General features: G+C 42.9%; 1 protein-coding gene across 1 annotated transcript in view; it reads left to right on the top strand.

Annotated features, from left to right (window-relative positions):
- Positions 1-3066: 3066 nt before the first annotated feature.
- Positions 3067-27469, top strand: part of MINDY4 (MINDY lysine 48 deubiquitinase 4) — a gene marked incomplete at its 3' end in the record, with an annotated part of 53911 nt that continues 29508 nt past the window's right edge. The window contains exons 1-5 of the mRNA XM_039355690.1: positions 3067-3306; positions 4511-4630; positions 5788-6002; positions 11937-12198; positions 14747-15162. Of these exons, the coding sequence (XP_039211624.1) occupies positions 3244-3306; positions 4511-4630; positions 5788-6002; positions 11937-12198; positions 14747-15162 (1076 nt within the window). The remainder of the gene's footprint in view (positions 3307-4510; positions 4631-5787; positions 6003-11936; positions 12199-14746; positions 15163-27469) is intronic.

The raw sequence follows: 27469 nt of genomic DNA, 5'->3' as shown, positions 1-27469 counted from the left end.
CAGTTCGTCCAATTCTGTTTCTGTGAATATTTTATTTCGTGTTATAAATCGGCGTTGATCTGCTAGTCTCTGTTCTGTTATTTCTGATTCTGGATGTTGTTCTTTCCAGAACTGGTGCATTCGTTTTAGATATCCTCTTCTTGTTGGACTTGATCTGTAGTAACAGATCATTATTTCTTTGTTTTCCATCACTGTGTATCTGCGACGGGTAAACACCTTTTCTTCCAGTAGTTCTGCAGCTGCTGGCCCTGGTTGCTCAGCCAACAGTCCTGAGTCCTGTAACCCATTTTTCACCAGATATCCAGGAACTCCAATATCTAGTGCGGACCTTGTTAACCCGGGCGACGTCCGAGCCGGTATGGCATTCTGAAATTTACGTCTCACCATATTTTTTATGGGAGAGACACTCTTTGTCTGACTCCTCTGATGAGACCTGTCCAGTATGGTTGAACCTCTGGCATAGCTCTCATCTTCCTCAGAGTGCACAAGCCCCACAACCACGTCAAGGTAGTGCCTCACTGGGGGTCAAGGTAGTGCCTCACTGGGGGTTATTATTATTATTATTATTATTATTATTATTATTATTATTATTATGGATCATCGCACAGTCAGCCAGATGTTCAGACTGGATTTGGCATTTTGTCTACCTATCGAGTTATTATTATTACTATTATTACTATTACTATTACTATTATTATTATTCCTTCTGGGTCTAATGGAAAGAGAACTGGAAAAAAATCTGGAACTCTGATTTTATATATGGTGATGGCAGCAAGATTGCTCTATGCACAAACGTGGAAGGATGCCTCGATTCCTACCATGGATGAATGGTTACAAAAGCTGATGGAGTTAGCATAGATGGCCAAATTGATTGTGCTGGTAAAAGAAAACAACGTAAGTCCTTTTGGAAACCGCTTCTGGACTTTGTGCTTGAGGTGGAAAAAATATTATGATTTTGGGTTTCACAGATTAGACTGAATTGCCGATATAAAAATGGCTAGTGCATACTACTATAGCAATGTAAAATGTTGAGATTTGATTTTAATGTCTGATTTTATTGCAACAGAGTGGAAGTCAGTGATTTTTGTTTCTTCCCCCCCTTATTCACACCCTTTTTGTTTTCCTTTTTTCTACCGTTGTCCCCTACTATTTGCTTTTGTATTTTCATGTTTTATGTTATAAATGAATAAAACTAAATAAAATTGCAAAAAAGAGAACATGTATATTGGCTACAAGGTATTAGCACTGTTAAAAGTGAAACCAAGACTAAAGTTCCCTCCGAAAAGTTACAGTATTACAAAGTTAAACTTCCTACCCTATAGAACTATACAATCAACTAGTCAGGGGTCTTCAAACTTGGCCCTTTTATGATTTGTGGACTTCAACTCCCAGAATTCCTCAGCTAATCATAAAAGGGCCATGTTTGAAGACCCCTGGACTAGGTTTTACAATAGAACAGAAAGCTCAGCGTCCCAGTCTAACAAACAGAAATGACCTTGGTTCCCATGGGACAGAGAACTGTTTTAAGCTAAGCCCTCCCCCATTCTGGTGGCAACTGAAAACAAGCCAAATGGCTTCATTCAGGTCCGTTTGCAGAGTTGACACTTCGGGTATTTAAAATGGCCATGACTATTGGGCCTTCAAAACAACTAACAATTGTTGCAGTTGATCTTGGCGCTGAAAAAAGTGACACAACTGTTTTTCACACTTTGATGAGCATTGCAGCTTCTCCATGGTCACGTAATCAAAATTCAACCCCTTGACAACTGACTCATATTTATGACGTTTGCAGTGTCTCAAGATCATATTTTCACCTTATGCAACCTTCTGCCAAGCAAAGTCAATGGGGAAGCCAGATTCACTTAACAACCATGTTTCTAACTTAATAGCTGCAGTGATTCACTTAACAACTGTGGCAACAAAGGTCACGAAATGGGGCACTTAACCATTGTCTTGCTTAGCAAAGGAAATGTTGGGCTCAGTTGTGGTCATAAGTTGAGGACTTCTTTAAGGCAACGGAAATACACGATTGTGCATACAGAATATATTGCTCTGCAATTTTTCATAAACACTTCCACAACGGATGGAATGGTGCTTACAACATGGTTTCCAGTCTCTTGTCAATTGTGATAATGGTCCTTTCTGATAATGGTCCTTTCCTTCCTTCCTTCCTTCCTTCCTTCCTTCCTTCCTTCCTTCCTTCCTTCCTTCCTTCCTTCCTTCCTTCCTTCCCTCCCTCCCTCCCCCTCCTTTTTTTCTTCACCTTGATGCATCTCCCTTTGTTCTTCTTCCCTTCACCTCTCCTTTCTTTCACCTTCCTTCCTCCTCTCCTACCTCTATTCTTCCTCTTTCCTTCCTCTCCCCTTCTTTCCTTCACCTTGATGCATCTCCTTTCTTCCCCTCCTCCCCTCCCTCTATTCCTTCCTTCCTTTCTCCCCTCCTTCTCCCTCTACCTCTTTCCCCTTCCTTCCTCTCCTTCACCTTGATGCATCTCCTTTCTTCCCTTCCTCCTCCCCTCCCCTCCCTCTATTCCTTCCTTCTTTCTCCCCTCTTCCACCCTTATTCCTTTCACTCTCCTTCCTTCCTTCTCTCCTCTTCCTCCCTCTATTCTACCTTTCACTCCCCTCCCTCCCTTCTTTCTCTCCTCTCTTCCCCTCTATTCTTCCTCTTTCACTCCCCTCCTTCCTTCCCTCCCTCCCTAAAAACGCTTAATAACTTTTTTAAAAAAAGAGAAGATAACGTGGTTGCTACAAAAAATATCATATTCCCTACAATACGATATAAAAAAGACATTGCAAGCCCTGTTTCTTATGGCAAGTTCGCCAATCTCCTTTCCTCTTTGCAAAAATCATTTTTCACCACCCCTATCCAAAATCTCCTAAATTTAGCCCAGTGTTTCTCAACCTCCCCCATTTTAAGAAGCGTGGACTTCAACTCCCAGAATTCCCCAGCCCTCATCTAGAGCCCACCCCCCCTTCTAGCACCCCCAGGATAGGCTTGCGTCCTCCTGGGAGAGCAAAAGAGGCGGGGAAAGAAGAATTCTCGACGCGCGACGTCATCGCCATGACAACCTGCCAACTGTAACGCAACTGCCTGGCCCGCCCGCTGCAATTTGAGCAAAGCCCCCGCGACGCGTGGAGGGCAGGAGAGACTAAGTCCCCCCCCCCAAAAAAAATAAAAAAGTAAAAATTGCATTTTGTTTTATTTTTAAATCAGAGCTCATTGCATGCTGCAAGATCATCGATGGAAGCGTCTTTCGTGGAAGAAGTGGCTGCGTCTTTAGTGAGAGAGTTCCTGAGCAAAAAGGTGAGGGGGGGGGGCGGGAAAGGATAGGGTGGGGGGAAGGAAAAGCCTCGGGACACCCTCGGGTGTGCCCAACGTGGAGAAGAGCCGGATTCCTCCGGGGACTACATTTCCCACAATGCATTTGAGGGGGTTGACAAGGCGGAGAAAGATTTTCCTCATTTCCATAGGCAAACGGTGGACCATTTGTTTGTAATTAATTTTTAGTAAAAAAAATTTTTTTCAGAACAAAATCTATACAAATTTAAAGAAAAAAAGAAAGCAAAGAGAAGTAAAAGAAAAGGGATGAGTAGATAAGTAGAGAAAGAGAGAGAAAGAAAGAAAGGAAGGAAGGAAGAACAAAGGAGGCTTTGAATCTTCTTTACAGCAGATAAAATAACCTTTATTGCCATTTTTTACTGTGAGAACACGGGCACCCACTAAAAATGAAATTCTGTTGCCTTTATAGCAGTGATAAAGGTATCATTATTTTTCTCTCTTAAGACTACATTGTCCTCCCTTCTTTCCTTATTTTGTCCTTTCTAAGCATCATTTCCATAAATCAGAACTTCGTTTTTTTCTGTTTTCAGGAAAAAGTCCATAAAGAGGTCCCAGTTATTAACAAGTAGAATACCAGTGTTTTTCAGCAAGGTCACAAATGGAGATATAGGGACTCTAATTCCCAGGGGGTTGGACTAGATGACCTCCAAGGTCCCTTCCAACTTTACTACTACTACTACTTTTCCTTATAAAATAATAATAATAAATTCTCAGTAATGACCCTGCAAGAGAATTCTGGGAATTGGTCTGTGCGTCTTAAAGTATGGGGGAGGGGGATTCTGGGAGTTGAAGTTCACCCAATTTAAAGCATGCCAGCTAGTGCACTCTGGGAGTTGAAGTCCACACATCTTAAAGCATGCAGGCTGAGGAATTCTGGGAATGGAAGTCTACACATTTTAAACCTCTTAAGACAGGGGTCTTCAAACTTGTCCCTTTTATGACTGGTGGAGTTCAACTCCCAGAATTCCTCAGCTGAGGAATTCTGGGAGTTGAAGTCCACCAGTCCCAAAAGGGCCAAGTTTGAAGACCCCTATCTTTAGAGTTATGAAGGTTGAGAAACACGGTGACAACAGCTTTTCTGAATTATTATTTCTGATTTCTAAGTTATGGTATGAAGACTGAGGTTTCTTTCCGATACTGATTATAGCTTTGTCTCTTTCCTGGGCAGGGCTTGAAAAAGACAGGCATCATGATGGACGAAGAATTTCCCCGTACGGCACTTAGCATCAACAACAGAAACGAACTCCGAAATGTTCTGCATCTCCAGTCTTTATACAAACAAAACAAGGTAAAACAGGACAGCGTTTCTGCACAAGGTGTCTACAACACTTTACACGGGTTCTCAACCCTGGCAACTTTAAGACTTGTGGACTTCAACTCCCAGAATTCCTCAGCCAGCTTTGCTGGCTGAGGAATTCTGGGAGTTGAAGTCCACAAGTCTTAAAGTTGCCAAGGTTGAGAACCCCTGCGTCTAGGAGTTATAAGCAAAACTCTTGATGGGACAAACCGCCTGCAAGGCTTGAGGTAGAATCACAGAATTAGGCAATTGGAAGGGGCCACAAAGCTCATCTAGTCTCATCCCCTGGAATGTGCAAAAACAACTAATGGCACCATCCACAAGTTACAGTTTTCAGTTTCTTCTTTAAAAACTCCAGAAAATGAGAGTTAATGATCTCAGGAACTAAGGAGAAATTTCTTCACACTGAGAACAATTAATCAGGGGGTGCTTTAGAAGTTGTGAGTGTCCCATCACTGGAGGTTATTAAGAAAAGACTGTCTGAAATGTTATAGGGTCTCCTGCTGTGGGGGTTGACTAGAAGACCTCCAAGATCCCTTCCAATTCTATTATTCTGGACTGAATTGGTATCACCCCACTTAGGCCCTGAATGTCTGTTGCTAAGTGAATTGACCCAATTTTATTTTTTTGCTAAAGTTGTTAAGGGAATTACAGGTAGCCCTCAACTTACGAACACAAAATTGAGGCCAAAATAAAGATAAAGAGAGGGAGAGGGAGAGGGAGAGAGAGAGGGGGGGAGGGAGAAAGAAAGAAAGAAAGAAAGAAAGAAAAAGAAAGAAAGAAAAGAAAAACAATTTCTACAAATAATCCTATCAATAGTTACTGGTTTACTAATAAACGCCTTGCTCTAATTTAGGGGTCTTCAAACTTGGCCCTTTTATGACTTATGGACTTCAACTCCCAGAATTCCTCAGCCAGACACGCTGGCTGAGGAATTCTGGGAGTTCAAGTCCACAAGTCATAAAAGGGCCAAGTTTGAAGACCCCTGCTCTAATTTAATACTACATAATTTTGCTTTAAAATATCACAAAGCAGGAGACTTGAACCCAGAACATGTAGGCTAGAAATCAACTCTTTTGTCTTTTGCCAACAGTAAAATCGAGATAGACTAATTCTAATGGCCCTTTATCTTACTTTTTCTGCTGCAGGCAAAAGAGACTCCTTTCAAAACCATTCTGGAGATCATGGCGAGCTATTTTCTGGAGCTCCAGATTAACCAAAGCTTCCTGGGAAATTCCTCATTTCTGGAAAACAAAGCTTCTCACGCAAGAAGTACAGAGAGTTTTCCTCCTAAGAATTTTCTCTCTGGAGAAGCCACTGCAGGGCAAACAGCAGCTGAAAAAATTAAAAAAGGGACTCCCAGGTATATATAACTTTTACCATTTGATTCTAAATCTTTAGATGGCATTCATTAACTCAGGGGTCTTCAGACTTGCCCCTTTTATGACTTGTGGACTTCAACTCCCAGAATTCCTCAGCCAGCATGCCTGGCTGAGGAATTCTGGGAGTTGAAGTCCACAAGTTATAAAAGAGCCAAGTTTGAAGATCCCTGCTTGTGGATTTCAACTCCCAGAATTCCTCAGCCAGACACGCTGGCTGAGGAATTCTGGGAGTTGAAGTCCACAAGTCATAAAAGGGCCAAGTTTGAAGACCCCTGCATTAACTGATTGCTGCAGACAGGAAGTCCTTGATTTATGACTGTAAATTAGCTCAGAATCATGGTGATAAGTCTTGGTGGTCATTAAGTGATCATTATATGATTGTGTCCAATTTTATGACCTTTTTGACGGTGGTCATTAAGCAAACAGTGCTGTCGTAAAACAAATCCACTGTCTGCAATGGCTGTTTTTTTACTGGAAACTGGAAGCACGGCTAGTCCTCTACAATCACAATTAAATACAAAATTTATGTTGCAAAGTGCGACAGTTGAGTTTTGCCCCATTTTACAACCTTTTTTGCCACAGTCGAATCACTGCAGATGTTAAGTTAAGTTAGCAACATGGTTGTTAAGTGAATCCGGCTTCCCCCCTTGACTTTGCTTATCAGAAGGTTGCAAAAGGAGGGTCACCTGACCCCGGGACACTGCAACCATCATAAATATGAGTCACTTGGCAAGCGTGTAAATTTTGATCACATGACCACAGGGATGCTACAATGGTTGTGTGAAAAATTGTTCGTAAGTCCCATTTTTTCAGTGCCATTGTGACTTGGAATGGTCATTAAACAAACAATTATAAATTCAAGGACCTGTGAAGGTCAGTTTTTGGCAAAAAAATGGTCATGAATTGCTGTCATGTAATGTGACTGTGGGAAACAGCTGTAAATGCAGACCAGATGCTGGGTGTCCAAAATATGATCATGTGACTGTGGGCGAGGGGAGCTGGTCATCAGAACTTTGAATCAATATGTTTTTTTGGGTCCATTATAACTTAGAGTACAGATAGTGCTTGACATATGACCACAATTGAGCCCAGAATTTATGTTGCTAAGTGAGAAATTTGTTAAGTGAGTTTTGCCCCATTTTACGATTTTTCTTGCCACATTTTGTTAAGTGAATGACTGCCGTTGTTAAGTTAGTCACACGGTTGTTAAGTGAATCTGGCTTCCCCCATGGACTTGGCTTGCCAGGTCGCAAAAGGGGATCACGTGACCCCGGGACACGGCAACCGTCGTTAAGTACGAGCCAGTTGCCAAGCGTCTGAATGTAAATCACGTGACCATGGGGATGCCGCAATGGTCATAAGCGTGGAAAGTGGTCACTGTTTTCAGTGCCGTTGTAACTCTGAACGGTCGCTAAAAGAACTGCTGTATCTCTTTATTTGTTATATAAATGGTTGTAAGTTGAGAAGTACTTGTATTAGTGTAAAAATTCACAACTTACCATTTTCTCTCTTTATGCTTTATGATAAAAATGATGAAAAAGCTGCAGGCCCTGTAACTGGAGGTTTCCAGGAAAAAGATTGGCTGGCCATTTTTACGGGATGATATAAAGATTGCTTGCACTGGGCAGGGGTTGGACTAAATGACCTCCGAGGCCCCTTCCCATCTAGGTTGCTATGAATTAACTATTAATTACACGCCAAACTTATTTTTCCCAAAATACCGTTGTCAAATGATTAAGAGATAAAACATATCTGTTGCTTCCTCTCCTTAACGGGCCCAAATATACAGCTTTCAAACTTAAAAAAGTCTGTGGTTTGATGCAATTATTCACAGATAGGAACAGGACTGACCAGGATAGAGAAAATTAATCCACACTAGGTGATGCAGAAACTATTTGCTTCATCTTCGTCAGCTATAAGAAAAAGCATCGTCCTGTATCCAATGCTCCGACACTGGAAGTTTTTCAAAAAGAGGCTGGACAGCCATTTGTCCGAAATGGTATTGTTTCCTGCCTGAGCAGGGGATTGGACTAGATGACCTCCAAGGTCCCTTCCAACGCTATTATTATTATTATCCAGACAGTTTAACTAAGGGCAGGTACACAGATAGTCCTTGACATACGAGCACAATTGAACTCAAAATTTATATTGCTAAGAGAGAAATTTATTAAGTGAGTTTTGCCCCATTTTACAAACTTTCTTGCCACAGTTCTTAAGTGAATATCTACTTTGTTAATTTAGTAACACGGTTGTTAACTGAATCCGGCTTCCCCATTAACTTTGCTTGTCAGAAGGTCGCAAAAGGGGATCACTTGAACCTGGGACACCGCGACCGTCCTAAATATGAACCAGTTGTCAAGCATCCAAAGGTAAATCACATGACTATGGGGATGCTGCAATGATCATAAGTGTAAAAAATGGCCATTAAGTCACTTTTTTTCAATGCCATTGTAACTTCGAACCGTCACTAAATGAACAGTTGTAAGTCAAGGATTATCTGTATTCAGGCATGTCTTATTTACAAATAAATCAAAATACAGCCCTACCTAAAGAGTCATTTTCTATGAGAAAAGTGTTATATAAAAATGATCGATAAATAAATGATAAGAGAATAGATGTTAGATAACAGATGATAAAATAGATGATAGAAAATAGATAACAGGTAGATAATAGATAACAGATGATAGATAAATAGACGGACAGAAAGATAGATGTGTGTGAATACATCTGGAGTTCTGCAACTGGTAAATCAATCAGCATGATTGATTTAAAGAAACAAAACTTTAATAATGGTTAGTCTTTACTAGCTAAAAGTTCAAGGCATGTTTCCAGAGCCTTTTGCCTTTTAACTAAATGTGTTAATCAGAAGATGCACTACTCAACCCTTTCTGAATTCCCACAAGGTTAATAATATACATTAAATGACATTCCTGAAACTTACAATTTGGGATTGCCAAATATTAGAAGATGAATTCTGTAGTTATAGTAAATGAACGGGAGGTGTGATATAACATGCTTTCTGTGGTGTATTTTTCAAATGCTGGTTGTTTTGAACTACAGTACTTCATTCTTTGTGGATTAAGTCTGAACAATGAATAGATGGTCATATAAACACTCAGAACCAAAATCTATAGCCCGGTCCTTAGTGTAAATCAGTGTTTCACCCAGAATTTTCCAGCCAGCATGCATGATTTTCAGCTCCCAGAATTCCCCAACCAATATGATTGGCTGGAGAATTCTGGGAATTGAAGTCCACACATCTGAAATGTGCTGTGGTTGAGAAACACCAGTATAAGTCCTATAATATATTGTAGAGCCATAGCACTGGAAGGGACACGTGAGGTCTTCTAGTCCAACCTTCCCTCCCCAATACTGTATAAGAGTGGTCTCCAACCTTTCCAAAGTTGCGGACCAGTGGGGGGGGGGAAGGGAAAAGGGGATCATTCCATGCAGAGAGTGAGTGAGCACATGCGTTAAGTGCAGCTCATTTGCACAAGTGGCAGATAAGTGCACTCACTGTTTGTGCAAATGGAGCTACATGTGCTCACCCGCTGCTTCTGCAGCTCGGTAGTGGGGCTGCAGCCCAGGGATTGGGGACCCCTGCTGTATAGAGATCCCCACACTATTCCAAGCAAATGGCTCTCTAGTCACTCTTAATTTCAGGAGACAGCTGGATTCAGTCCCCTCAGCCACAGACTCTGAGGAGCCTTAGCATCCGTTTCTGACCAGTCTACCTTACAGGGTTGTTGTTGGGATAACGGCCGATTTCTGAATGCTACCTTGGGAACAGAGAAAAGACAAATGATGTATTTAAGTCACAGGGGCCTTCAAACCTGGTCCGTTTATGACTTGTGGACTTCAACTCCCAGAATTCCTTAGCCAAGCACACTGGCTGAAGAATTCTGGGAGTTGAAGTCCACAAGTCATAAAAGGGCCACGTTTGAAGACCCCTGATTTAAGAACTCCAATTTGCCTGTCTCAGCTTATGAATGGAAGGCTGCCTTGCATGGTTATTCTGGGGGCTTCTGTCTCAAGTCCATAGTTCAAATGCATGCTTTTTTTCTGCCTCTACAAGCAAATGGTCTTTCCCTTTGGAGAGAAGGGAGTCTTTTAAAGCGACCTCGCAGTTGCAGATTTAAAAACGAACAATATTTAGATGGAAAGAAAAGCCCTTTTCGAGTTACAGCCACCCACCCACGGCTGCTTGCAAAAAAGCGGAACCGCTTCACAAATACGGACAGCCCCAACCCTTTCTGACGCAGCCTCACTCACCCCGCCTCCCCACCCCCTCCTGCCGCGACCGGGGTGCGGCTCAGAATGGAGCGTCCACCTCCAAGCGTTTCTTATTTATAGTCTCTGACCGAGCATGCGCATTCCCCTCCAGATTCTGGGTGCCGGCCCGGAAGAACGCAGGGGTAAGTACAATAGACTAGCTGGGAAAGGCGGCCTCCTGCCCCGCCCCTCTTCAGGGCAGCCAATGGAAAGCGTCGTACATGGGATACTCTGGTTTGTTTCTCTATGTTGAGAGCTTTGGGAAGGAGGGAGGGAAGAGATTGCTCTCTGCGCAAACGCAGATGATGATTTCCTGGGCTCCTTACTGCCACCTTTAGGCCTTGTGTAGCATTGTAGTCCCGTTCTAGTGAGTTTCTTTTCCCCTTGATGTTTAAAAGCAGGTAGAGAAGCTACAGGTGAAGTTTGCTTCGCATGAAAAAACTATAGAGGAGGTTCTCCCTGTTGAACTTCTGCTTGGCCGGCAGAACCTAGGCAATTAGGACCTTTCTGATAAACAGTTGAGCTGTTCTTTTAATAAAACAGTTGGAGATCAATTAACAAATCATTTGTAGGCAGTCTCAATTTACGACCACAACGGAGCCCAAAATTTCTGTTGCTAAGCGAGTCAGTTGTTAGGTGAGATTTGCCCCATTTTATGGCCTTTCTTGCCACAGTTGTTAAGCGAATCACTGCAACTGTTAAAAAGTAGCAATAGCAATAACAATAGCACATACACCGCTTCATAGTGGTTTACAGGCCTCTGTAAACGGTTTAGAGACTCAATCTGTTGCTCCCCCAACAATCTGGATCCTCATTTTATCGATCTTGGGAGGATGAGAAGCTGAATCAACCTTCAGTCAATGAGGATCGAACTCCTGACAGTCAGCAGAATTAGCCTGCAATACTGCATTCTAACCACTGCACCTCCGACGGCTCAAAAGTAACACAGCTGTTAAGTGAATCTGGCTTCCCCATGGACTTTGCTTGTCAGAAGTTTGCAAAAGGGGATCACGTGACCCCGGGACACCGCAACTGTCATAAGTACATGTCAGTTGCTAGGTATCACGATGATGTGACCACGGGGATGCTGCAATGGTCGTAAGTATGAAAAATGGTCATAAGTCACATTTTTCAGTGCCATTCGAACAGTCACTAAACAAACAGTTGTAAGAATTACCTGTACACCAGAGGTCAGCAATTATGGCAACTTTGCAACTTGTGGATTTCAACTCCCAGAATTCCTGAGCCAACATGGAGACTTAATACTTTTACTTTATTGTAATTTTAGATATCATATGTAATATAATTTAGTGCTTACATTATAATTTTAATATATATCCTGTATTTCACATGTTAGGTGCCAGTTAGTTTATTTTACAAGTGTATTTTAATTATGTCTTAAATTTACTTTGTTTATTATCTGTACCGGTCTTTGGCCACCACAAATTGAACTAAATTGACTGCCTTAGTTATGCTAAATGATGTCCATCATTAGCACACAGTGCAATTTCAAATTATTTCTTATCTAAAATTTCATTTCTTGAATCTTTTCAGCCTTGAGCTTTTATTGAGATGCGTTGCTGGCCAGGCTTGATTATTTTTATTTCACTGATCCTTCCAACTCTAGTCTTTTTTTTTTTTAGCTATGAGACCAACGAGGGAATAAGCTGCCTGTCCAGAAGGCATTGTCCCAAGCCAAGTGAGAAGGGCAAGGCGAGAGCCACATCAGATGGTCAGGCACAGGCTGAAGGAGAGAAGAAACTCTGTGATCCTCTGGATGTATCGCAGATTCCTGGAGAACTGCCCACAGAGACCAGAATGGCATTGAGGGAGAAACTGCGAGGCCAGCCCAATGTTCTTCCACCTCAAGGAAGGATAGCTGCTTCCACAGATGAATCTCAAGAGGTTTTGACTTTACTCTTAAATAGTTTCTCTTCTCTTCTTCCTCTTCTCCCCCTCCTCCTTCTTAAATCTATTTTTTTATTTCTAAACTTTATTTTACAGGCAGTCCTCAACTTAGAACAGTTTGTTTAGTGATTGTTCAGCCTTACAACGGCGGTGAAAAAAAAGTGATTTATCACCATTGTTTATACTTACAAGCCTTTGTGGTGGCCTCCCCGCGGTCACATGATCAAAATTCTGACCCATGGGAACCGACTTGTATTTATGACGGTTGCAGTGTCCCAAAGTCATGTGAGCAGCTTTTGCAACCTTCTAATAAGCAAAGTCAGTGAGAAAACCAGATTCACTTAATACACGTTACTAACTTAGTAACTGCAGAGATTCACTTTACAACTGCGGCGAGAAAGGTTCTAAAATGGGGCAAAAGTCATTTAAGAAGTGCCTTACTTAGCAACAGAAATTTTGGGCTCAGTTGTGGTCGTAAGCTGAGGATGGCCTGTATTTTCCTGCATTTCTACAGCACATGTTGTCTTCAAAAGGATTTTAAAAAATCCTATTTAATTTGAGTTTCCCCCACCCCCAAATTTAAAGCAGTTTTCACAGAACATGTTACTTTGGCAATGCTTATACTACAGAGACATTTCAATTAACTGCATTTTTTCATTGTTGCATAAATAGCTAGGAATTTTGTTGTTGTTGTTCGTCCATCGATTTTTGATGAAGACCTTGACATCTTGTGGGTTATGGGCCATCAATGATGTGTCGATAGGCGGCTGATAAGACCGATGTTAGCACAGACTGTTCTGCCACATACTGAACAAAGAAATGTAGACACTGTTACTTCAGCATTTACAGCTCTGGCTTTGCAGAGTGCTCGCTTCTCTTGTGCCAGGATTGTCCTTCTGTGTTCATATGTCTGGCAACCCTGGTACACCAAGGTGCGCCATATCGATCGATCATACGCCAGAAGTTCCCAAGAGATGGTGTTAATATCCAGGGACTTAAGAGAGGCTTTCAGCATGTCTTTGTATCGCTTCTTTTGTCCCCCGTGTGATCGCTTTCCTTGAGACAACTCACCATAGAAGAGCTGTTTAGGGATGCGATGATCTGGCATCCTTACAACATGACCTGCCCAGCACATCTGGGCTTTCATCAACAGAGTGTAAACTGAGGATAGGCCTGCTCTGAAGAGGACATCTGTGTCTGGTATCTTATCCTGCCACTGGATCCTCAGAATTCTACAAAGGCAAGTCATGTGGAAGTAGTTCAGTTGCCTAACGTGCCTCCTGTACACTGTCCAGGTCTCACTAGCATACAGCTAGGAAATACAGGACAATTCTACACCTTACTGTACTCTTAGATACCAACTCTCTGACAACATATAGTGTAGTGTGGTTCTGCATAGCAGCCTTAAAATACGTTCCTGGGTCACAGATCTCTTTTAATGAGCACCCATGCCTACACCATTATTTTAGAGTGTTTTGTATTAGGTTTATTGTATTATCTGTATAATACAATAAATCTTATACAAAATTTGATTGCAGGAACTGGGTATATTTAGTCTAAGTGAAAAGAAGGATGAGGGGGAACCTGATAGCAGTCTTCCAATATCTCAGGGGCTGCCAGAAAAAAGAGGGAGTCAAGCTATTCTCCAAAGCACCTGAAGGCAGGACAAGAAGCAATGGATGGAAACTAATCAGAGAGAGAAATCAGTGCCATTGTAACTTTGAATGGTCACTAAATGAACTGTTGTAAATTGAGGACTGCCTTTTAAAAGCACATGCTTTTTCATTTTTTTAAGTAATTTTCTATTATTACATTTGATTAGTGCTTAATAAACATCGTATTATCTGGGTTAATTTGTTTGCTTAATAATACAAATTACATTCTTAGTCTCTACCCCTTTTTTCCAACCATTGATAAAATAAATTCCATGTTTGAAAATATTCTGTATCTTTTTTCTCTTTGATCCTCAATGTAAGTCTGTCCATTTCAGCACAGTCCAATATCTTCTTGATTATCTCTTCACCTAGTGGTGTTTCTTCCTTCTTCCAGTGCTGAGCAAATATAATCCTCGCTGCTGTTAAAGTGTTAAATATACACTTTGCTTATCAGATTTTTCTGGTATTATACCTAGCAAAAAAAAAGTTCAGGTTTAAAATCTACATGTTTTCCTAACATCTTTTCTAACCAAGTGTGTATTTTTGTCCATTTTGTTTTACTTTAACACAGGTCCACCACAAATGTGCCAGATTTTTGGTTACATTTCCAACATTTACTAGATCTATTTTTAAAACATTTTTGCTAATCTAGCAGGTGTTAAGTGCCATCTATAAAATATCTTATGTAAGTTTCCTTTATAAGAAGTTGCCACTGTCAACTTATAATTTCTTTCCCAAAGATATTTTTTTCTTTTAAAAACACATGTTTTGAAGAAGCAGTATCCTTATTACACTTCCAATCAATTGCTGTCTCAGACAGGTTTTTTTTTCCTATACAAACATAATGCTTTAAGTTGACACTTCCCATGTGACTTTGGTGTCCCCTACAGGATTCCTTAAAGAGAAGGAAGCGGCTATCTGGAATTTGCAGCCCGTCCAAATTCGGCCAGGAAGCCACTTTTAAAAGTTCTACAAACCTCCCGGGTCACTCCTGCGAGAGAACCATAATCCCCAGACCATTGGATGAACTCCTGTCTGCCCGCAGCGCTTGTCAGAATAGTTCGCTTGACTCTCCTTCGACTCGGTGCGCAAAGAAGGATGACTCAACAATCCAAAATGTGGACAGTTCTGGAGAAGAGCCCTTGACCAAGCCGGGACTGGATAGGCCAGCTGAAGCAAATAAAATTTTGCCTGGGTATGATGCTTACGAGAAAAGGCGCCCCTTGGACGTTTTTCGGAAGGAGATGGGAAACCGGAGTGGCGTGAAATCCTTGCAGAAAAACGAGGCTCCGTTTACAGATCTCAGGTCAGCTCCTGGGGGGGGGGGGATTTCTGTTAAATGAAGCATTTTAAAAATGCATGTCACACACGTGGTTGAGGACTCACACGAACATTGTGGATATATTTGTGTGCAAAATGATTGAGAACTTAAAATTGCCATACCTGCTCACCAGAAGCTGCCATTTGTGAAAACCTACCAGCTTTCCTGCAAACAAGTATTGGGGGGGGAGGGTTATCCCTGACTTATGACCACAGTTGAGTCCAAAATTTCTCTGGATAAGCAAAACAGTTGTCCGTTGAGTTTTGCCCCATTTTACAACCTCCCTTGCCCCTGTTGTTAAGTGAATCACTGCAGTAGTTAAGTTAGTAACATGGCTGTTAAGTGAATCAGGCTTCCCCCATTGACTTTGCTTGTCAGAAGGTTGCGAAAGGGGATCACGTGACCCCGGGACACAGTGACCGTCGTAAATATGAACCAGTTGCCAAGTGCCTGAATTTTACTCACGTGACCACAGGGATGCTGCAACAGTCGTAAGTGTGAAAAATGGTCATAAGTCATCTTTTCAATGCTGTTGTAAGTTAGAATGGTCATTAAATGAATGGTTGTAAGTTGAGGTAGTAATTCTAGTGAATTCTATTTTTTAAGGAGCGATGAGTAGTAAAAACAATGAATACCAAACAGATTTTTCAGATAAGGAATACAAGTAGTCCTTGAATTACCACAGTCTATTTAGTGGCCATTTGAAGTTACAACGGCACTGAAAAAACCAACTTATGACCGTTTTTCCACACTTAACAACGGTTACAGAATCCCCAGGGTCCCATTATCAAAATTCAGAAGCTTGGCAACTGATTCATATTTATGACGGCTGCATGGTCCCAGGAAACTGGATTCACTTAACAGCCATGTTACTAATTTAACAACTGCAGGGATTCATATAACAACTGTGGCAAGAAAAGTGGTAAAACAGGGCAAAATTCACTTAACAACTGTTTCACTTAGCAACAGAAATTTTGGCCTCAGTTGTGGTTGTAAGTCGAGGTCTAGCTGTATTCCAAACATAGGATATTTCAGGGGTGGCTGTGTATCAGGAAGACCACAAGAGGACAGACTTCTCAAAATAATTTTGTTCCCACTATTATTCTTTGGGTTTTTTTCTTGGCAATCAGCCTGAGGCAGTAGCAACTTGAGATTTGTGGCCCAAATCCTGTTATCAAAACTGGAGCAAAAATTGCCTCTTAAAACTGTAACAAACTCTGATAAATCTTTTCCTGTAAAACATAGTAGATTTGAGGGATGGGGAACTTCTCAGCTTAGAAAACCAAACAACAAGAAGAGGATTTGCAAAATTATAAGGGCCTGGGATTCTGGAAGGAAAGAAAAGAAGGATAATATAGGCCAGTGGTGGCGAACCTATGGCACGTGTGCCAGAGGCGGCACTCAGAGCCCTCTCTGTGGGCACGTGTGCCATGCCCTGGAGATGGCAACCGTCCCTCTTCAACCAGCCCCCGCTAACTTGCTGAGGTCCCAAATGGCTGGATGCATCCCAGCACCCATGCGCTTGCTGGCCTCTGTGTGTGGGGGCTGATGGTGTCAGGCAGCAGCCGCCCTGGCCTCTGCTTTGACTTGCCCTGCGACATGGCACCCCTGCCCTGCCCTGCCTCACCTTGCCTCACCCTGCAGGATGAGCCTACTGCCCACTGTCCCACCTGTCAGAGACCCACTGGATTTTCCTCAATCCTGTCTGGCCTCCACAGGTGTCCCTCCCCACGAGCAACATCGAGGTGATCACGCCCACCTTGGCCACACCCACCCAGTCTGCCATGAGCACCATAGCCACGCCCACCAGTGGGCCACGCCCACCTGGCACCCGGCAATAAATAAGTGGGTTTTGGGTTGCAGTTTGGAAATTCGGTCTCTAAAAGGTTCACCATCACTGATATAGACAGTCCTTAAGAATGGAATGGAATAGAACAGGACAGGACAGGAAGAACTAGACTAGAATAGAGTAGAATAGAATAGAATAGAAAATATAGAATAGAATAGAATAGAATAAATAGAAAATATGGAATGGATGGAATGGAATGGATGGAATAGAATAGAATAGAATGGAATAGAATAGAATGGAATAGAAAATATGGAATGGATGGAATGGAATGGAATGGAATAGAATAGAATAGAAAATATGGAATGGATGGAATGAAATGGATGGAATAGAATAGAATAGAAAATATGGAATGGAATAGAATAGAATGGAATAGAATAGAATGGAATAGAAAATATGGAATGGATGGAATAGAATAGAATGGAATGGAATAGAATAGAATAGAATAGAATAGAATAGAATAGAAAATATGGAATGGATGGAATGGAATGGATGGAATGGAATAGAATAGAATGGAATGGAATAGAATAGAATAGAATAGAATAGAATAGAATAGAATAGAATAGAATAGAAAATATGGAATGGATGGAATGCAATGGATGGAATGGAATAGAATAGAATAGAATAGAAAATATGGAATGGATGGAATGGAATGGAATAACAAAGTTGGAAGGGACCTTGGAGGTCTTCTATCCAACCCCTTGCTCAGGCAGGCTTAGTGACCATTTAACTTAGCGTAGTGACCATTTGAAATTAAGCTGGACCTCACCAGAGCTACTTTCAATCTAGGTTCAAAGTTCCAGTGACCCTTCCCAGGATCACACCATTATATTTTGGATGCTTGATTACCGGCCCACAAATATTGTTGTTTGCACTCATTCCACCATTTATAACATTTTTCCCCGCAGGAAACCAGCAGTTATTTCTGGCTTCCAGAAAAAAAATGCCCATTAGGTAATAATTATGGCAATCATTTATATATTTTTTTCTTTCTTTTCTATTTTTCTTCAGGTTTTTTTTTCTTGCACTTTTTCCTTTGTCTTTGATTTCTTTCGTTCCCTTTTTTGCCTTTTCCCTTTATATGGGCTGCATCAGTTTCCTTTCTTCTCTTTTCAATAGTAATAATAATAACAATAATAATAATTATTATTATTATTGTCGATAAGAAAGACAAAAAAGTCTGGATAGTGGAAGTGGCAGTGCCTGGAGACAGCAGAATAGACGAGAAAGAACTGGAGAAGATAACAAAATACAAAGACCTACAAATAGAAATAGAAAGACTGTGGCAAAAGCAAGCAAGGGTAGTACCAATAATCATAGGCGCCTTGGGTGCAATCCCAAAACAACTGGAGCACCACTTGAACACCATTGGCCTTGACAAATTCGCTATTAGTCAATTGCAAAAGGCGGCCTTACTAGGAACTGCTTCCATCCTGCGACGATATCTGTAAGACCATCAAACATCCACATCTGCCTATCCCAGGTCCTGGGTAAGGACTCGATAGGTAGACTAAATGCCAAATCCAATCTGAACATCTGGCTGACTGTGTGATGATCCATAATAATAATAATAATAATAAAGTTGTAAGGGACCTTGGAGGTCATCTAGTCCAATCCCCTGCTCAGACAGGAAACCCCTATACCAGTTATGGTGAACCTTTTAGAGTGCCCAAACTGCCCAGTTTTTCCTTCGGAGGATTATTTCTCTTGTTTTCTTTCTCTTCCTGTATGCAACTATACAGATAGTCTTTGACTTATGACGGTTCATTTAGTGACCATTCAAAGTTGCAACGACACTGAAAAAAGGTACTTACATTTTTCACAGTTTTGACCTTTGCAGCATCCCCATGGTCGCATGATCAAAACTCAAGATGCTTGGCAACTGACTCGTACCTATGACTGTTGCTGTGTCCCAAGGTCACATGATCCCATTTGCAACCTTCTGGTGAGCAAAGTCAATTGGAAAAGGCAGATTCACTTAACAACCATGTTTCCAACTTAACAACTGCAGTGGTTCACTTAACAATTGTGCCAAGAAAGGCTGTAAAATGGGGCAAGACTCAATTAACAACTGTCTCACTTAACAGCATAAATTTTATGTTCAAGGACTACCTATATTAACATTTATAAGGTATTTTCTCCTTAAATTGTTACATTCATTGCACCTATAGAGTTGCTTCTTCATTTCCCTGCGCCTGCAAAACACTTCACTGCAAAAATAGTCACATTTCAGGAAATACTTTTTTTTAAATGCATATATAAATCCTGCTGGAATTTTTATTTACACAAGGGGGAGGATCTTCCAGGGTCTGGAAATCATTCTTCCCCCCCTCTCCCCAATTTGCAAAGGTATGGCTGAGTCAGGAATATTTTTATTGATTGATTGATTTGTTTCAATAATTATATAAAAACTCTATGTCATAACAGTCATAATAAGGTTCAGCAGCTTATAAGTAAAAGCAGCTATAGAAGCATAAAATGACAGCGCCAAAAATACTTGTAGTGACCAGCTGAAATTTTGATATCACCCCCCCTCCTGTGATCATGTGACCTGGCAGCCATCCTGCATTTCTGGCCATTTGCAATGTCCCGTGGTCACGTGACTTTGACTTACGATGTTTTTGCTGTTTATTTCCGCTTCAGCAGAAAAACAGCCCACAGCAAACAATGGATTCAATGATTGCCGAGTCTGCTTAATGACAGCTTGCAAAAAATAACATAAAATATCATAAAAACAGGTCTGGTTTTAATGACTATCGCAACTTATGACTATAATCGGCAGGTTCAGTTACAGTCATAAGTCAAGAACTACCTATAAAAGAACACAAGCAAATTAAATGAGGAATTGCATCTATACCAGGGGTCTCCAGCCTTTTTGGATTGGCGGCCCAATGGGAGAGGGATGAATGAGGCCACATGTGCCAGCGCGCATACAAACAGGCTGCGAGCATGTGCACCATGCAAGCAGGGCTGCAAACATGCGCACGAGGCTATCAGTGACGGCGGTGTCTGTGTGAGGTTTGTGGCGCCACTGCTGCTAGGCTCACGGCAAAGCTACCACCAGCGTGATGCTTGTGCCACGGCCAGTAGCGATGCTGCCCCTGGTGCGAGGGTCGCGTCGCTACCCCTGTGTGAGGATCGCGCCTCAGGCCACCTGCCACTTGTGGTGCTACCGTCCCCCCACAAGGTTCATGGCAATGCTGCCACCTGCATATGGCGCGCCTCCGCCCACCCGCTGCTCGTGGCACTTCCACCACCTGTGCAAGGTTTGTGGCAACGCCACCGCCTGTGCAATACTGGCGGTGCTGCCACCTCCGCACAATACTCATGGCAATGGTGGCAGTGAGCATGCACAAACACCTAGCTATTCATGCGGCCCAGCAGCCAAGAGACCACGGTTCAGTAGTGGGGCGTGGCCCATAGGTTCGGAACCTCTGATCTATAGATCAGTTTTTCATTTGGTTGTCCAGCCAAAGTAGTTTGCGGGTGGAGACAGACAGACAGACAGACTTACAACCACAATTGAAATTTCTATTGCTAAGCAAGGCAGTTGTTATATGAGTTTTGCCCTATTTAAGACTTTATTTTTTGCTCTAGTTGTTAAGTGAATCATGCAGTCATCAAGCAAAATCTGGCCTGCCCCATTGATTTTCTTGTTGGAAGCCAGATGGGAAGGTGGCAAAAGGTGATCACGTGATCTTGGGATGCTGCCACCTTTACAAATACGTGCCAGTTGCCAAGTGCCCATATTTTGATTAGGTGACCCTGAAAATAGTTTTGCAGATTTGTTTTATTAGTTAAGCCAGGGGTAGGCCACCTTGGCTCTTTTATGACTCATGGACTTCAACTCCCAGAATTCCTGAGCCAGCCATGCTGAGGGGAAAGGGAGAGTTTCCAAGCTGAGCCATGCTGGCTCAGGAATTCTGGGAGTTGAAGTCCACGAGTCATAAAGCAGCCTAGGCCTAGACCAGGGGTAGACCACCTTGGCTCTTTTATGACTCGTGGACTTCAACTCCCAGTATTCCTGAGCCAGCCATGCTGAGGGGAAAGGGAGAGGTTTCCATGCTGAGCCATGCTGGCTCAGGAATTCTGGGAGTTGAAGTCCATGAGTCATAAAAGAGCCAAGGTTGCCTACCCCTGAGTTAAGCAAAGGATTTGCATGCTGAACTGAAAATTCAAACACAACCTTGAAAGCTCCAAGTTGGACTTTAATAACTGGTGAAATAGTCCCATTTGTAACCATGTACACAAACAACGGAGCCCAAAATATATGTTGCTAAGTGAAACATTTGTTAAGTAAGTTTTATCCTATTTTACGACCTTTTCTGCCCCAGTCATTAAGTGAATCACTGCAATTGTAAATTTAGTCACACAATAAATTAAGTAACACGGTTGTTAAGTGAATCTGGCTTCCCCCATTGACTTTGCTTGCCAGAAAGGATGATCATGTGATCCCAGGACACTGCAACTGTCATAAATAGGAGTCAGTGGCCAAGCTTCTGAATTTTGATCACGCGACCACAAGGATGCTGCAAAATGGAGGAGTCACTTTTTTCAGTGGCGTTGTAACTTTGAACAATCGCTAAACGAATGCTTATAAGTTGAGGATAGCTGTAATTTGCATTGCCAGGCCACCTAAAATAAACACTAAAAACCTAAAACTAAATTAAGATTATGTGCGAAGACGTTGGTTGTGTCCACGAGATTGAAGCCTCGTTAATTTTACACAGGCCAACCCAAATTTTCCTTCAACTTTATTTCCAACCACTTTTTCCTTTCAGTCATTTTAGAGGCTCCCAGAATCCCCTGCCAGCATGGCCAGCTGAATTCTGGGAATTGAAGTCCAGGGCATCAAGGGATTCCCAGATTTCTTTGTTTCCCTCCATCCCTTCCTCTTCTTCCTTCTTTCCTTCAATCCCTCTTCCTTCCTTCCTTCCTTCCTTCCTTCCTTCCTTCCTTCCTTCCTTCCTTCCTTCCTTCCTTCCCTCCCTCCCTCCCTCCCTCCCTCCCTCCCTCCCTCCCTCCCTTCCTTCCTTCCTTGTGTGGCATATCATACATGGCCTGGTCATATATATTGTATTATCATTTCACCTAACACAATAATGTTAAAGAAGACCCACATTCGGATACAAATATCTAGGGCCATCTAACCACTTAAGTGAACATTTTTCAGGTGCAAAAAAATCAGTTACTGGTATACAGCCAGTCACGATGTGATTTACAGCTTGACATTGCACCCCACAGTTACACTGAGAGGAGGATGCTATGCCCCCATTTATATAGAGAGTCCCGGCAGATGTTGTATGAGGTGCGAATCCTACCCTTGCTGGTTTGGTAATTCAAAGCTGGCACATTGTGTATAGGATCATCCAGTGTCTGGTTTAATGCTTTGTAAAAAAAAGAAAAAAAGAAAGAAAGAGAGAGAGAGAGAGAGAGAGAGAGAGAGAGAGAGAGAGAGAGAGAAAGAAAGAAAGAAAGAAAGAAAGAAAGAAAGAAAGAAAGAAAGAAAGAAAGAAAGAAAGAAAGAAAGAAAGAAAGAAAGGTGTCATAGTGGTGTCACCCCCTACTTCACGTAACTAGCCCCCTGGAAAATTATGAGGCCCTCAAGCATGATTCATTTTGGCCAGATCTTTTTATTTATCTTTAAAAAAAAATTAAAGATGATCTCAGGCTAAGTTCATTGAATCTAGATCTTTTTTGTTCTTTTTATTTCCACAAAGCAACTGGCAAGCTTTGTTCCTCTTGCAAGACTTCACCCATCTTTGGTTCCTAACATAATGATCACCACTGTTATGCTGTATATAAGGTTGCCGTCCTCAATGCCTTCTTTGAAAGAACGGCTGAGGTGCCCCAACTGGATACAGGGGGTCCTTGATTTACAACCCTTTGTTTCACGACCGTTCAGGTGCACAATAAGATTAGCAACAGATGTTCTGGTCCCAATTGAGACTGTAAGCCGGTTATTACTTGCATATTTGAAATGACAAACCGATGCTTCCCAACCTCAGCAACTTTTAAGACGCGTGGACTTCAACTCCCAAGCAGGGTGGCACAGCGGTTGGAATGCAGTATTGCAGGCTGACTGCCAATTGTCAGCAGTTCAACTGTTCAAATCTCACTGGCTCAAGATTGACTCAGTCTTCCAGCCTTCCGAGATCGGTAAAATGAGATTGTTGGGGGGCAATAGGCTGACTCTGTAAACTTCTTAGAGAGGGCTGCAAAGCGTTGTGAAGCGGTATATATGTCTAAGTGCTATTGCTATGGCTATTCCCTAGCGAGCATACAGGTACCACCTGTGGTACATTGGCACCTGGCAGGTGATACGTGACCATCCTAGAAAAGTGGTAGCGGGGGAGGGGAATGAGCTGAACTGGGGGCAGCACCGCACAAGCCTGTGCGAGAGGTGGCTGGAGCTGCAGGGCTGCCAGGGCTCAGCGGAAGCACCAGGATCAATGCCGCTTTCAACCTGATTGGCGCTTCTTCGGGGCTGTCAGGGCTCAGTGGAAGCACCAGGATCAGTGCCAGGCTCCAGCTGCAGCTTGGCGCTGAACCTGGTGCTTCTGCTGAGCCCCGAAGAAGCACCAATCAGCTGGAAAGCAGCACTGATTCTGCCGCTTCTGCTGAGCCCAGAAGAAGCACCAATCAGCTGGAATGTTGCAGCATCTCCAGGGTCTTGTGATTTACATTCAGATGCTTGACAACTGATTCATATTTATGACGGTCGCAGTGTCCTAGGGTCATGTGAAGTGACCAAAACCTGCTGCAGCCACCCAGCAGACGGGGGGGGGGGGGGAATAAAAACCAAACACCCCCCACCTCATCTCTGCTGCCAATCCTCAACAGAAATGCTCACAACAATGAAAACCATGGACAGAAGGAAGAGCGCCACCAGGTGGGCAGGCAGGTGTCTTGCTTGACTGTGGTTTGCGGGGCACTTTTTCAGTGCCATTGTAACTTCGAACAGTCACTAAGCGAACTGTTGTAAGTCGAGGACTACCTGTACTTTATCACTTTTTTCCTTTTTGGGGGGGATCATCAAGTTTTTGACACCTTGCTAGGCGACTGGTAGTACTTGGATGTTGCCATATCCTAAAAGTGGTACAATGGGTGAAAAGGTTGAAAAGCCCTGGGCTAGGGGATTCTGGGAGTTGAAGTCCACCTCTCTTAACGATGCTGAGGTTGAAGACCATTGGACTGGAATGACCCCATTTTTCATCCACGTCTTTATCCAGTCCTTCTGTCCCTCGAGCGGCAAAGTCCATCTCGTCATCAGCTGAAAGTTGGCCGGTGACCCACAACTTATTTTGGAAACCGGCTTTGTGTCTTTACTGGAGGAGATGGACTATTGTACGCAGAAGCTGTTGAGGAAGTATTGCTTTGTGAATGAAGCGGAGGAGTTTCTCCACCGGCCCTGCTGTTCCAGTAAACACAGCCCCTCTCTCTCTGTTGTCTTTGAAATCAAAGGAAGGATTGGACAATTGCAGGGAGCCCCGTTGAATTTGCTTATACAATGTGCCTTATTTTTTCCGGTCCCCTTCTGCGAAGCTGATTGATTGCTTCCTTTCCACAGCACGGTGGGGTCAGTCATATACAGTAATTGGAACCCCCTAGTGAAATGAAACCATTAGTCCATTTCCTTGCAGGCAAGGAGTAGGAGGAGGAGAAGGAGTAGTAGTAGTAGGAGGAGTAGGAGTTGGAGAAGAACAATAGTTTTCCAAAAGGCAGAGAAAGAATAGCCTCAACTGAAGGGAATGATCTCTGGAGACTGGGGGAGAAACACAGCCAGAGAAATGGTTGAGGAAGAGCCAGCCTGGTCCATAGGAAAAATGGGGGCAGGGTAAACGTCAATCAATCAGAGTACAGCTGGAAGGGACCTTGGAGGTGTTCTAGTCCAATCCCCTGCTCAAGCAGGAGACCCTATACCAGTGGTTCTCAACCTTTCTAATGCCGCGACCCCATAATACAGTTCCCCATGTTGTGGTGACCCCCAACCACTTATACATCACCCGGTGCCAGGGCGTGGCCAAAGAAAAGGGGGAAAAAATGACGGACAGCCTTGTTTGGCGACCCCCGTGAAATGGTCATTCGACCCCAAATGGGGTCCCGACCCACAGGTTGAGAACCACTGCCCTATACTGTTTCAGACAAAATGGCCGTCCAGTCTCTTCTTAAAAGCCTCCAGTGATGGAGCACCCACCGGAGTTCCACTGGTTAATTGCTCTCACTGTCAGGAAGTTTCTCCTTAGTTCTAGGTTGCTTCTCTCCTTGATGAGTTTCCATCCATTGCTTCTTGTCCTGCCTTCAGGCGCTTTGGAGAATAGCTTGACTCCCTCTTCTTTGGGGCAGCCCCTGAGATATTGGAAGACTGCTATCATGTCATCCCTCATCCTTCTCTTCATTAAACTAGACATACCCAATTCCAGCAACCGTTCATTATATGTTTTAGTCTCCAGGCCTTAAATCATTGTAGTTGCTCTTCTCTAGACTTTTTCCGAAGTCTCAATATCTAGGTATTTCTCCTCCTCCTCCTCCTCCTCCTCCTCCACCTCCTCCTCTTCCTCTTCCTCTTCCTCTTCCTCTTCTTCTTCTTCTTCTTCTTCTTCTTCTTCTTTGCAGAGCAGAACCATACTTTCAGACTTTGAAGGTCTTCTAATGCCGGTTAATCTAGATAGGAGCATAGAAAGTAGAATCACAAGGCTGGAAGGGACTTCAGAGGTCATCTAGTCCAACCCTCTGCTCAAGCAAGAGATTTTATGGCATTCTGGTCAAATGGCTCTCCAATCTTTTCTTGAAAACCTCCAGCAATGGAGCACCCACCGCTTGGTAGGACAGTCCCAGTTCACAATGGATTTGGCCTTTTTGTCCAGCTACTGAGTCTTTCCCCAGGACAAATGTTATTTTTTGATGGATTTATGGTCTTGTCGCAGGATGAAAGCTGTGCCAAATAAAGCTATATTTTGCAATCGACGGTTGGGGATTTTGTCAGTGCCGATGGTGTTCAAGTGGTACTCCAGATATATTTATTTCTGTTTTGCAGGCCTGTCCCAATTTTCATCCTCTTGTACACCATTGTTATTTTTATCATGCCCATATCCCAACTTGTATATTGCACTTCATATATGTTTAACTCCCTGTCATCCACACCAGCTGGACTAGAAGACCTCCAAGGTCCCTCCCAGCTCTTTTCTGATTCTGATTCTGCTTCACACCGTCCAGCCACAACCTTCTTCACTGGTAGCGAAGAAACAAAAACAAAAATCTTGGAAATGAGCAGCTGGCTAGGAAACTGGCATCATCAGGGAAAGTCTGAATTTCTAGATTATGGCCTACGTTGCCAGCGTTAGAAATGGGTGGCATCTCACACCAAAACTATTTTTTTCCTGAGCCTCAACCTTTTTACTCATCGTGACAGGGCTTTTCCACAACATCTTGGCATGTTCCTTCAGCCTTGAGTCGCCCACAATACCAGTGAATCAGTCTCCATGTTGGGTTGTACATGAGTTATTTCAATCTGAGTCATCTTTTCTTGAATCTATTCCTGGCCATCAGCAAAGAGGGTTGAGGATTTCTCTGACTTTGATGGGATTTTAGAAATGGTACAGTTTTATTTAGACCAGGGGTAGGCCACCTTGGCTCTTTTATGACTCGTGGACTTCAACTCCCAGAATTCCTGAGCCAGCATGGCTCAGCATGGAAACCTCTCCCTTTCTCCTCAGCTTGGCTGGCTCAGGAATTCTGGGAGTTGAAGTCCACAAGTCATAAAAGAGCCAAGGTGGCCTAGCCCTGGTCTAGGCCTAGGCCGCTTTATGACTGGTGGACTTCAACTCCCAGAATTCCTGAGCCAGCATGGCTCAGCTTGGAAACCTCTCCCTTTCCCCTCAGCTTGGCTGGCTCAGGAATTCTGGGAGTTGAAGTCCACCAGTCATAAAAGAGCCAAGGTGGCCTACCCTTGATATAGATGTTTTCCTCCTTCCCTCCCTCCTTTTTTCAGTGCCATTATAACTTTGAGCGGTGACTAAATAAACTGTTGTAAGCTGAGGATAACTTGTAATTCTCATTCTGCGATATGCTTTGGACTGGTGGGAAAGGAGCCCAAAATTTGAGGTTCATAGGACAGTATGCAGAACCAGGCTCTGGGTTCTCCTGCACAATGAAATAACGTGTTGTCTAGATATTGTACTTTGAGGAAATACAACAGGTTTTGTGCTGGGCGAGTTTAGCACATTCCGACAACTCTCTGAGCAACCTGCTTGTATGGGCATCTGCAACCGACAAGAAAATGAGTCTGTTGCCATGACCCAGCTTTCAGACATGATGTGTAGAGAGCAAGGAATATGACTTCGACTCAGTAAGTGCCAAAGTAAATGAGATTTGTTGCTAAGGGAATGAGAGCTGAAATCCACCAGGGACAGATAATATTTGGAAGTGGCTCAGACCTGTCTAAGC

The sequence above is a fragment of the Crotalus tigris genome, unplaced genomic scaffold, assembly GCF_016545835.1.
Source record: "Crotalus tigris isolate CLP2741 ecotype Arizona unplaced genomic scaffold, ASM1654583v1 scf7180000018733.473104, whole genome shotgun sequence".
Classification (NCBI taxonomy): domain Eukaryota; kingdom Metazoa; phylum Chordata; class Lepidosauria; order Squamata; family Viperidae; genus Crotalus; species Crotalus tigris.
The sequence above is the reverse complement of the archived record's forward strand: the minus strand, read 5'-3'. Positions and strand labels throughout refer to the sequence as shown.